This window comes from Lepidochelys kempii, chromosome 2 (assembly GCF_965140285.1).
Source record: "Lepidochelys kempii isolate rLepKem1 chromosome 2, rLepKem1.hap1, whole genome shotgun sequence".
NCBI classification, from domain to species: Eukaryota; Metazoa; Chordata; order Testudines; family Cheloniidae; genus Lepidochelys; species Lepidochelys kempii.
In genome coordinates this window covers 77,258,678-77,271,148 of record NC_136381.1, presented here as the reverse complement: position 1 = coordinate 77,271,148, position 12,471 = coordinate 77,258,678, and the positions used below count along the sequence as shown (strand labels likewise).

Here is a 12,471-nt window from a genome sequence, read left to right as displayed (position 1 = left end):
TTCAGCAAGGGGCCCACACTTTCCTTGACTCTTGTCTTGTTGCTAACATACCTGAAGAAACCCTTCTTGTTCTTAACATCTCTTGCTAGCTGCAACTCCAAGTGTGTTTTGGCCTTCCTGATTTCACTCCTGCATGCCTGAGCAATATTTTTATACTCTTCCTAGTCATTTGTCCAGTCTTCCTCTTCTTGTAAGCTTCTTTTTTGTGTTTAAGATCAGCAAGGATTTCACTGTTAAGCCAAGCTGGTCGCCTGCCATATTTACTATTCTTTCTACACATCGGGATGGTTTGTCCCTGTAACCTCAATAAGGATTCTTTAAAATACTGACATCCCAAGATGGAGTCCAGCGCCAGGTGAGGTATAACAAATATACCAGGTGAGCAGCCTCACCAATGTTGTGAATCTCGACTGATCCGTCTGAGGCCCTGGAAATAGCATGGTTTGTTCTAGGGGAGCTAAGCTTCTCCTAAGGCCTTAGCCCAAGAGAGGCGCTGGGAGTCTACAGTGGTGCGCTTAAGGGATCACAGAGGGGGAATACAGGTGCAGTTCCCCTGAACTGTGCACACACTGTAGACACGTGTGTTTGGAAAAAATATCTAATACATTTTAGAGTATAGGGCATGGAGCTGAAGGCTATTACTGTAAAGGTTTCTAGGCGCAGAATTACCTCTTTCACTTCATAAATATAAATGAAGTTATTTTGATATATCCTTGCTTTAAGACATTACCTGAAACCTTTTTGATGCTCCTACATGATCCAAGGCCTAACAGAGCAGAGGTACTCCAGGAGAGACAAAGTTTCACCCTAATACTGCTAGTTTCAGCATTATTGGCCTGATCCTACACCCGTCTGAGTCAATAGAAGGCTCCCATTGACTTATTGTTGAACCAAGAGGTGATCACTTATGCATAAGAAAAAGAGAATTCTTGCTTGCTTCCTTGCTTTTTTAAAATAAAGGCTTGCAAAGATCCTAACCTTATTTAATTTTCTAATTATAAAATATTTGTATACCTTATAGACTGTGGGTAAAATTTTCAAAAGCACCTAAATGACTTGCAATGAGGGTGGATAAAAAGTGATTTTTTTGATAAAATGCTTTTTGAGGAAAAAACTTATCTAAAGATAGTTTTAATTAAGATACACTATAGCTCAAAGATATCTCATCATGGAGTAGGAATTATAAATTCTAATTCTATAGTATGAGACAATATATTCATGTAATGTTTAAGAAACATTTTGTAAATGAGTTCCAATAGTTCATGGATTAGGGACCCAATCTTATGGGGCTCCGGCGGCTTCTGTATAGATTAGTTAGGTTAATCTTTCTATCTACCCAATGGGACTCAGTACTCCGTCTAGAAGATACCATCACAGATGCTTAGTTTTGCAGTTCTCAAACTGTGGGTTTTTGTCTCAAGAGATAACATGCTTGTTAACAGCAAAACTGTTTTTAAATAAATAAATAATATATAGAGGTGAGAAATAATAGACCTCAACCCTATTATCTCTATGCAAATTTGTGTACACAGAGTAAATCCCTTACCTCTCTCTAAAAATGGAAAGTTTCAAAAAGTTCAATGAATAGAAGATTGTTGGGGGTGGAATAGATCTGGACAAGGAGAAGTCTGGAGATAAATGAGAAGAGAGGAACAGGCAGTAGAAACAAAAGTGAAAGTGTTTGAGCAGCATATTCCAGAAGTCTTGAGGTCTTTCTGAGTGTAGCCTTCACTGATCTGTGATCTACCATACCATTCTCTCACTAGAAGGGAAAAGCTATAATGGCAGCAGTCCGTAAAAGAGACCCAGTTTGGGAATATTTTAATTAAGTTCCTCTACCTGTGGGTAAGACAGGCTTGCGTGCAAAATGCAAACAGTGCAACAAAGAAATGCAAGGCCTGCTTGCCCGAATGAAACAACATCGTGAGAAGCATTCCGTCTCAGGAGGAAGCTGCGCTGAAGATGAAAGGAACATGTCTGAACATGCAGGATCTTCAGGTTGGTAAACTTTTTTTTATTTCATACCTCTTTCTTAAGGACTGCCTGTCTTCCTTCTGGACTATTCTTGAATTCTCATGTTTGAGCAAAAAATGTAGTTACTCTATGGTACTATCATTTTAGATGCAGTTGTGATAAAAAATAAATAGCTGAAATAGGCAGATCTTCCTTTTACAATTTCACCTTTAAAGTAGTACTGAGTGTCAGTGATTACAATGAGTAATACTAAATGAGCAGTATGGTAATAATAATAACTGCATTGACTTATTTTGTTTAGGAGAATCCATCCTCAACATACAGGATTCTGAAAACTATAAACCTTCAAGATCAGCATCATTTTCTATAGTTTCAGAGTTATCTGCCAATGATAGTGTTTCAGTCACATCATGTATGTCACATAGCCACAGTATATCACCTGTAGCAAAAAGAAAAAAATCTCCATTATCTAGAAACAACCATAGATAAGTTTGTGATAAGAACCAGCAGATTACAAAAAGAGGCAATTGATGAAAAAATTGCCCGGTTTGTTTATGCAACAAATTTTCCTTTCCATATGATGGAGAACCCACACTTCATTAACATGGTTCAGTCATTAAGACCAGGATACAGTCCACCCAAGAGAGCAGATGTCATAGGCCAAATTGCTGGATAAAGTGTATGAAAGAGAAATTGAGCAGTGTGCAAAATGTCTAGAGAGTGAAATTATTAACCTGAGTCTTGATGGGTGGAGCAATGTCCACAATGATCCTGTTTTATGTGCTTGTGTGATGACAGAAGAAGGGAATGTCTTCCTTACAGAAACAATTGATACATCAGGAAATGCTCACACAGCAGAATACTTACAAGAAGTTGCAGTAAAAACTATAACAAACTATGGAAAAAAATTCAAATGTGTAGTACGCAGCTTGGTCACAGACAATGCTCCAAATGTATCCAAGATGAGAAGAAATTATTTAGAAGAGAGTCCAAAGCTAATAACCTACAATTGCAGTGTTCATTTGATACACCTCCTAGCCAAAGACTTCAGTGTTCCAGAAATAAAGGCTAATGTTGTTGAAATTGCAAAATACTTCCATAACAACCACTTTGCAGCAGCCGCTCTGAAAAAAGTGGGAGGAACCAAGCTAACTCTCCCACAAGACATGCGATGGAACTCAGTAGTGGAATGTTTTGAGCACTATATCAAGAACTGGCCTAATCTGATGGCAGTTTGTGAACAAAATCATGAAAAAATAGATGACACTTTCACAGCCAAAGTTCTCAATGTTGGGCTGAAGAGAAGTGTTGAACACATGCTGAGTACCCTGAAGCCTATTTCTGTAGCCTTGAACAAAATGCAGGGAAATAGCTGTTTTATTGCTTATGCTGTTGAAATTTGGAAGGAACTGGGTGAGATCTTAAAAAGAGAAATCTGCAATGACAGAGTTAAATTACAAGCATTAAAAAAACAAATGAGACAAGCCCTATCTTCAGCTCATTTTCTTGCAGATATTCTCAGTACTTGGTACCAGGGTCAAACCTTAACTGCTGAAGAAGAGGAGTTGGTTATGACATGGACATCCAGCAATCATCCCTCATAATGTCAACTCTAATAAACTTCAGAGCTAAGAGTGAACCATTCAAGAAATATATGTTTGCTGATGATGTTTTAAAGAAAGTCACACCTGTGAACTGGTGGAAGTCACTTAAGCACTTGGATTCAGAGAGTGTTGAAGTGATAATCTCACTTTTAACAGCAGTAGCTTCTTCAGCCATTGTAGAAAGAATATTTTCTTCCTTTGGACTAATTCATTCCAAATCAAGAAATGGTTTGGGACCTGAAAAAGCAGAAAAACTTGTTTTTCCTTTTGCAGATTATGAACAAACAGGAAAATGAAGGTGAAGACGACTGAGTTAGCTGCAGAAGCCAATATTTTAAGTTTTTCATGTTGATTTGGCTGACACAGTCGATTTAATTTTTGTTTTGTTATTTTTTAAATTCATTTAACTATTTTAGTTAAAAACAATTTTAATAAAAACAAACCTGATTTAAAAAAACCTTGAATGTTTAACTAAATTCAAAAATTCATATGCTTGTTTTGTTAAAATATTATATGTTTGCTGTTGAAGAAAAAATCCAGAAAACATAACGTGTGTGTGTGTGTGTTCGTTAGTTAAATAAAACTATTTAAATGTCTGTCTGATGATGTTCTCCTCCTCATACAGCATGGCAAGAAAATCCTCCAAATAGTAATGATTAACCTGTTGAATTGGAAGTAGTTCACCCAATGACTTCATAAATATCTGCTTCAATTACCTTTGAATGATTGTTTGGTTATTTCATTTACCATTTTCTGATATAGCTGTAAAACTAATCTGAAAAGTTTTCAAAATAAATCACTTAAAAAATTTGTAGTGTGTACCTTCTAAAAATGAAGTCTACATCTATCTCTGAGTTCTGAAGAATATGTATTAAGGTTATAACAACCAAAAAGAATGCACTTTTATGTAGAAATATATGATTAAATTGAGTCTTCCTGACTAGTGATTTAAATCAAATCCACCCTGCCTTGCAATATCAGACTGTTACTTGTTTTTTATATTTTGAAGTTTGTTTTGGGTGTGGTTGTATAAACTGTACCTTAATGCTACTAAACAGATGCAGAATGAATAACATTGACTATATCGTTTATTTGACAGATCTGTTTGAACTTTGGAAATGGACTTCACCTAGAGGTAGGCAATGGTTGAGAAATAACTACAATGTCCATGTGTAGAAAAGGTTTTCTGAGCAAACAGTAAACAAGAAAAGACCACTTTACTTATAACTGGTAAATAGCTTGAGTTGCTTTGATGTAGACACAACACAAAAGTCATATCTACTGCTTACTGCAGAAATATAATTGAATAGGCCTAGTCCTAAACCCATCAACATTAATGCTATTTTCCATTGGGAGAAAACTTCCCTAGAATATTATGATTGTGATGAATCAACTTTGAGATTCTCTGAGTTAATGGTAGTGACTGTTAGTTTCTGGCTGGTATCAAGGTAAGAGTCACAAGGGGGACTTAGGCACTGCACCACCACCATCTTTTATGCAGTTTTAGGTATGCACAGAGCATTCCTACTGCACCGGGCCCTGAAAGCAAGACAGTGGAGGAACACCTAGTCTGAGAGTCCCAGTGGGGCTTAGGCACGAGTAAGGAACCAAACTTCTCAGCAGTGTCGAGTTAGGGAGCTGTCTTCATGCTCAGCAACCAAAATTTAGGAACCTCTGGGACTTTAATGGAGGAAACGTAGGTACCTAAGGAGTTTAAGCACCTCCAGGAATAGGCAGCAGCTAAGCAGTGGTTTTGTGAATGCCAGTGGTGCCTGTATGTTGGATTTAGGCATCTAGCTGCCATTTTAGGCACCTAAGACTCTGTCATGAATCCCATCCCAAATCTGAATCTGGATACTGAGAGCCGCTGCACTGAGTAAGCCAGGCAGTTGGAGAGAACAGGTGGGTTTCCATGGGAAAGAGGATAAGGTAGTGGAAGCAAGTAGTTTGCAAGTCTCTGGGGTTGACAAGATTATAACATAAGGGTGGATGACAAAGAGCCAGTGGGAGGATGGATGTGAGGCTCTATGGACAGGGTGGAAGGAGCAGTAAAGAGAGAAGATGGAGGTCATTTGATTGGGGTGAGGGAGGTTTGAGGGGAAGGCAAACAAGGAAATGTGAGAGGCCTCAGCTCTTTAAAATGGACTGCATAGATAACTTTCTCCTCTGATCTGATAGCTACCACTTTAATTCACACCCATTCTGAGAGATTTGACTAATTCCCAGTTGTCACATAATTTATATTTGTTTATTTTAAACCTGGCCTTTTTAAGTGAGTGTTTAAAAGAAACAGACACATTTCCTTCTTACATGGGTTTTCAGGGAAGAGTCTGACCCTTACCATTAAAATAAAGCATACTTATTAGGAAAAAAAAAATCTACAGTAAAATCAGAGTGTAAATTTAAACAATCAGCTTGTTTAATTAAAATTACATGTGAAAAATGGCATCCAGAAGTTCTAGGCACAGCAGTGGTCAATTGAGAGGAGTGTTAGTGTTTAATGGCTAAAATGTAATGTTGGAATTTAAACCTGCTTTTTTCTTAGGTTTTTAATCAAGCTGCCAAAAATGATGACCTGTCTAATCAGAATAGTAAAATCAGAGAGAAGCGGGAATGGGTTGTTCCGCCTGCCATGATTTCAGAAGAGGACGACAATTTGAAGATTAATCCAATTGCTAAAGTAAGTCAGAGAACAGCTGAAACCCAGTAAGACACGGGGAAACATTATTGAAAGTACATTGTTGCATGTAAAATATAGCTGGGGCCTACTCTAAACACACACACACACTGTTAAAACCACCCTCCAGTTCTTTAAGCCAGCAATTTAAAGAAAATGTTACCTTGGCAATGATCCCCAAAATGGAATTTTGAGCATGAATGCTTTGCAGGATTAGGCCAACAGTAACTGTTACTCTTATGCCTTACAAAATTGGGGTTTTCTTCCCCAATGTATCTGTTCAACAATGAATAATACGTAATAAATAACTAAAAATCAAACAAATGTAACCGTTGCTGTAGGTTCTACACAACATCTGAACAACTTTATCTGTGCAGTACTTAGTATATGTATCAAGTTCCTTTATTTTCAGTGTTTCTTTAAGAGTGGGTTGTTTTTTTTAAAAAAAAAATGGTGTCTGTGGACACTGTTTAATGTTGGTTGGCCTCAATTTTTACCTATTTTTTTTTTCTTCTTAGTTCACAAAGTTTATACTCGCATTACCTGTAAAAAAAACTATGTTAAAAGAATGTTAACATTACAAAGTCAATCACTGCAAGTTAGGAAATGCCAGAAGTAAGGTTGCTTGTGCAACCTTAATTTGCCCCTCCTGCCTTCTGTGTATGCATTATGATACAGTGTTTAATTATCTGATCAAATAGTATTTTTTGCACATGACCCAGCCTCATTCAGTGCACAGGAAGGTTGGTGCTTTATTAATGAACTGTGTGTGTGTGTCCCTACTCATTATTAAATATGTGGCCTCAGGTCTTATTTACTGCACACTGTTCAAACTCTGATCTGAAGAAGGAATTTTTAATTTTCCTTTGGACTTTTATATGGTGCTCATCACTGGAGTATCTGAGTGCTTCACAGACAGATTGATTAATCAATCTTCATAACCCTCTGTGAGGTGTTTGTGTGGAGGGGTGATATCCCCATTTTACAGATGGGCTGCAGAGGCACAGAGAGATTAAAATCAAAAGTATTCATGTTTTGGGTGCTCCACTTAAGATGCGTAAGACCTAATTTTTCAGAGTACTTAATAGGAGTTGATTGCTATATAATACTGACTTCTGTTACAGCTGTCAGTGCTCAGCACTGCTGCAAATCAGAATTCACAGTGTCAAGTTGGGCACTCAGAAAATGAGGAATGCACAGTTAGTGGCCACGAGTGAAAAACTTGTTTTAGGTGACTTGCTTAGCATCACATAGGAAGTCTGTGGCAGAAGGAAGAGCAGAATCCAGTTCTCCAGGGCAACATCCAACTGCCTTATCCATGAGATCCTCAATTCTTTTCCTGCAGTTCCCTGCCTCATTCACTACGCACTTTTCAACTTCCACAACAAATGAGGAAGCAGTTCTACAGCCTACTTCTCTACCCTGAGTCATCCTTAGAGCAGGTCTGTCTTATTCATTGAATGAGGCAGTGGTCCTATGGAAAAAATATGATGTAATTAAATACTGTCATAATGCGTACACTCGGGGAGCATTTTCTGACTTCTGAGTGCTTGACTTTGCAGCCTTAGCATGTAATTTCTTAGGTTTTTAAAAAAGCAAACATCCGAAACAGAAATTCCATCATGTGGTATAATGACAACAGCAGGACTAGAATCTTTAGATCCACTTGCACAGTTCTCAGGCACTTGAGCTAAAGGAGTAACTGATAGCAATAATAGTTTTTCATCCTGTGTGTGGATCAGAACAACAAGGGAATGAAACACACATTTGACAGTGGCATTCACAGATATCTGCTAACAGCAGAGGACTGGTAAGGTTCATCAATCTTGGATTCCATTTTGGTCTCTGGAGGGAGGTGTGCTGTGGTAAATGTAGACCCTTCTTCTTGTTTCCTTCCCTCCCCACTTGTGTCCTGTCTAGTCAAACTTTTCTCTTTCCCACCCCAACCATGTCCTTATCCCAGTCTCCACTTATCAGGTTTCGCATCCCAAGCCCTTTGCTCAGTCACTATTGTCTCCCACTCCAGGCTCCCCATCTGAGTCCCAGTCTCCACCTCTCCTCCCAGTCTGTCTTCTTGCCCAGCCAGTTCCAGATCTTCCCCTGTTTCCCAGTTTTTTCATCTGATCTTAGTGTTTTCCCACGCCCACCAACTGGCTTCCAGTCATCCCCTCACCAGCTCTGAGTCTTCTTGACCAAGAAGTCCCAATCTTCCTGCTTCCTCCCCCCGCACCCAGGCTCCCTGCCTTGCCAGTGCCAGCAGGGGATGGTCATTGAAAGCACAGGAAAGCCAGGCTCTCTTCTCTCAGTTACAGTGCCCAGCATGATCCCAGCCCGGAGTATTAATTACAAGGGAAGTCTGACTTTGCCCTTTTAGCGCTGGGCTACCAGAACATGCTCAGTCATTCTGTGGTGATGGCACATGGTAATACTCCACCATACATAGGAACCATGAGAGGATGAAACATGCACATTAAGTCTGGAATCTTCTTAGAGTTTAGTAGCTGAATCTTCTGAAGTGTCTACTAAGCATAGGCATGAACTGATGTTTTTCAAAGGCTTTTCACTTGGCCAAATTTAGACAGATTTTCATAAGAACTGCAAAAGGCATATTCTTGACATAAAAACAACCCTTCATATCAAATTTTATGCCCCTGGTCCATAGCATGAGGGCACTAGATCTATTCAAAAATGCATCCTTAGAACATTTTAAATATTGCAAAATACTTTTCCCAACCATGTTCTCAGAAATGGCTGAACTGTTTTGGCGGAAACTTTCAAAAAAAATTCAGCCTGATGAAAACACCCAGCATGAAGAATTTTAGCCAAATGGTTTAAGTTTGGCAAAGCTATAGCAATTGAAAAGAGGATCTTATAATAGGAAGTGTTGGGCAATCTTAATAATAGACGGTGCTATCAGCCCTGCCTATAATGACATAAAGCAAATGTTTTAGGACCAGATTGTATAATTTGCATTGTAGGTGCAGCTCTGAGATGAATTATGTCTCAGGCCTGGTCTACAGTCGGGGGGTGAACGAGCTAAGTTGGTCTGAGTTACGCAGCTTCAGCTATGAAAATAGCATAGCTGAAGTCAACGTACTTAGAGCTGCTTACCATGGTGTCTTCACTGCAATAAGTCAACTGCTGACGCTTCCCCATCGACTCCGCCTGCGCGTCTTGCTCCGGTGGAGTACCAGAGTAGACGGAAGAGTGCTCGGCGGTCGATTTATCGCGTCTTCACTACATGTGATAAATCGATCCCTGCTGGATCGATCGCTCCAGAGGTAAGGGTAGACATGCCCTCAGGAGGCTCCCAGATACACAGCAAAGTGCACAAAATTGCTACAATCCTAATGATGGTACAGTACGTTCACTGTGGCATACCCAATTGGTACTGAGAATCACTACAGAGTGGTGAGGGAGGCCGTGATTTTCCTCTTCCACACCCCCTTTGGTGTAGTTTGTGCTTCTCAGGTATGGTAGGAAGGAATAGTATCTGCACTCTGTCCTTGCACAAGACATGAGAGATTTGAGCTCCTTGCATCCTTCACTACCTCTTTGCACCTAAAGAAGGGACAGGCAAAAGCTAGCCCTTAATTTTGTAGTTAGTTATTGTAAAAATATGAGTAACATCTTTTCTTGTCCTTTTTTAAACATTTTTCCTGAAAATTAAAGTGAATGCAGCGTAGCTTCCTCTACATAGTAAGGGCATGTACTACTACATACAAATATATATCTTGCTTGTTGTCCATAGTATGTTTCTATATGTTTTTTTTAAAGAACTTCCATTTACTGAGTGCAATTAACTCTGTTGTGTTCCTGTTAGATAAGTTCTGATCATGCAGACGATCCAGGAGTGGTAATTACTTACTCAATTTCTGGCCAAGGAGTGACCGATGGTTTGTTTGTTATCAATGGAAAAACTGGAGAACTGAACATAACAAGAAGAGTTGACCGAGAAAAAACTCCAATGTTCAATGTAAGTTGAATTAGTGGGCTATAACTTTCTATTTTCTATATGTGCTCTCTTTAACTTTTCAAATTAATTGCCATCGTTTTGTTTTAATGTCTCTTGACTTTTTCTCCAATGCAAAGTGATAATTAACAATTTCTATCAACATGGATATTCCTATTTTCCCATTATTTATTTGTCTATTTCAGCTTAAAGGTTATGCACATGATCAGAATGGGAAAAACGTGGAAGAGCCAATAGACCTGAGAATTAAAGTTAAGGATATAAATGACAATTACCCAGTGTTTTCAGAGGAAGTTTTTATTGGCTCTGTTGAAGAGTTAAGTGAATCAGGTAAAATACTATTTTTCTAATTGTATTAACATATTAAATAATGGTGCTATGTGGTCACTTAACCTCTCCTGTCGTTACTTTTTTATAACAGTCCTGTATGGTATGCTTTTCATCACTTCCTACCTAGAGCAGTATATTTGATTTTACTTATTCTCTCAGGAAAAAGACTCTTGAAAGTAAACAGACACAAACTTTTTTAGTGACAGTTAAGGTTGCATCGGGACACACCCTACCAACTCAAAACCTGAAAAGCATGGAAATAATTTAAAGGAAAAGTCTCCTGCATTCCTTATCACTTCATATAGCCCATAGCACTCTTAACACTACATAAGGCTTTCATGTCCATGTCCAACAGATACTGAAAAGCAATAGGGATTCTTGCTTCATTAAGCCTGCAGTGTAGCACAAAACCTTTCCCGTGACCACAGACACTTGTATCAGCAGATAGCACTGTCATTCTGTCTGGAGTGGTTCACAACTGTGAGTGCCAACCTCAGAGCAGACTGTCAAAAAGCAGGGCAGACACCCCAAATGGATTGGATTGAAATTAGATTTCACAACTCCATAACAAATGTGAGCTCCTGAAACACTGTAACAGTCTTACCATAGAGTTACAGACACTCCAGTCTATCTTTCCATCCAGCTTGCCTGGGTGGCAAGATAGACTGGTGATAGTTCGTTGCTGTACACCAAAGATCACAAAAGATTCAGGTTGCTTCCAGTCCTAAGAGACCAGTCACTTACTCCAGATCAATTTGTACCTCAGATCTCACCCCAAAGACAATGCTTGTAGCTGATCCTATAGTAAATCAAACTGACACATGATAATGTGGGCTGTGGAAAGGCCTCAGGACATTCAAGTGGCGATTTGGGAGGGTGGCTGAAGAGCAAGTAGGCAGGGGAACTCCACGCACCCCTGTGATGCTGCAGCTGGACTCCTCATGAGCATTGCATAGCCCAGGATATACAGCTAAGCAAGTAGGTAAATGGTCACTGCGTCTGAGATTACCCGTATCCAGTGACCACAAAACCCTATAAGGAGTGTGCGGGATTGCAGCCCCATTCCGGTTCAGCTTTCAGGAGTGGATCACATACCCTCATTCCCATTTCAGTTCATCAAGCAAAGCATATTCACTTGCATGTTTAACTGTGGTTTAGAGAGGAATATTTCACCCCTACCAAATGCTGGCCTCATCCAAAGCCCATTGAAGTCAATTACAGTCTGTCTGTTGACTTCAGTGGTTTCAAATCAGGCCTCTGGGAGGTGAAAACATCTGTTGTCAGTAGTTAAGAAAGGAGTGTTGGGAAAACAGCTTGATAAATCTTTTATACTGCATCCATTTCAGCCTGATGGTGATCATATGGAAGAGGTTATTGAGGGTCTGCTCTTGTGAGGTGCTGAGCTTCCTCAATTCAAATGGGAGCTCTTTAGTGATCAGCTTTGAAAATCAGGTAGGATTCAGGCAAAATTAAATATAGATTTAAGTGTCTAACTAGAGACCCCAGTTTGAACTAAGATCCGCCTTCTTCAAAAGGACAGACTCCTGTCACTTGAGCTAAGAGACTTCCCATTATATGCCAGCACTATAAATCCTATGATATATAAATGAGTAGTTCTGACCGTAGCCAACAGAGGGTAGTGGCAAACGTACATGATGGTCAAAGGACTGTTTTCATCAAGCAACCAGTTTGAGAGTCAGGCATGGGAGGTAGGGCAGATAATTTAAAAGGACTTTTTTGTCTGTTTATATTAAATTATACCCATGAAGTTTCTATCATTTTTTAAAAACTTTTAGGTAAAGACCACCCATATTAGGCCATTTGTCATACTGAGGTTGTAGTATGTATATCCATGATGTGCATTTGTTTGGTTGTACATACTATCTAATGACATAAAGTGTTAAAAAATAAAA

At 39.1% G+C, this 12,471-nt stretch overlaps 1 protein-coding gene across 4 annotated transcripts in view; it reads left to right on the top strand.

The window, feature by feature from the left end:
* DSG2 (desmoglein 2) overlaps positions 1 to 12,471 on the top strand; it is a 44,763-nt gene that overhangs the window by 13,604 nt on the left and 18,688 nt on the right. For all 4 annotated transcript variants that reach the window (XM_073331319.1, XM_073331318.2, XM_073331321.2 and 1 more), the window contains exons 2-5: positions 4,678 to 4,713; positions 6,124 to 6,258; positions 10,079 to 10,231; positions 10,414 to 10,558. In XM_073331319.1, coding sequence (XP_073187420.1) covers positions 4,678 to 4,713; positions 6,124 to 6,258; positions 10,079 to 10,231; positions 10,414 to 10,558 — 469 coding nt within the window. The remainder of the gene's footprint in view (positions 1 to 4,677; positions 4,714 to 6,123; positions 6,259 to 10,078; positions 10,232 to 10,413; positions 10,559 to 12,471) is intronic.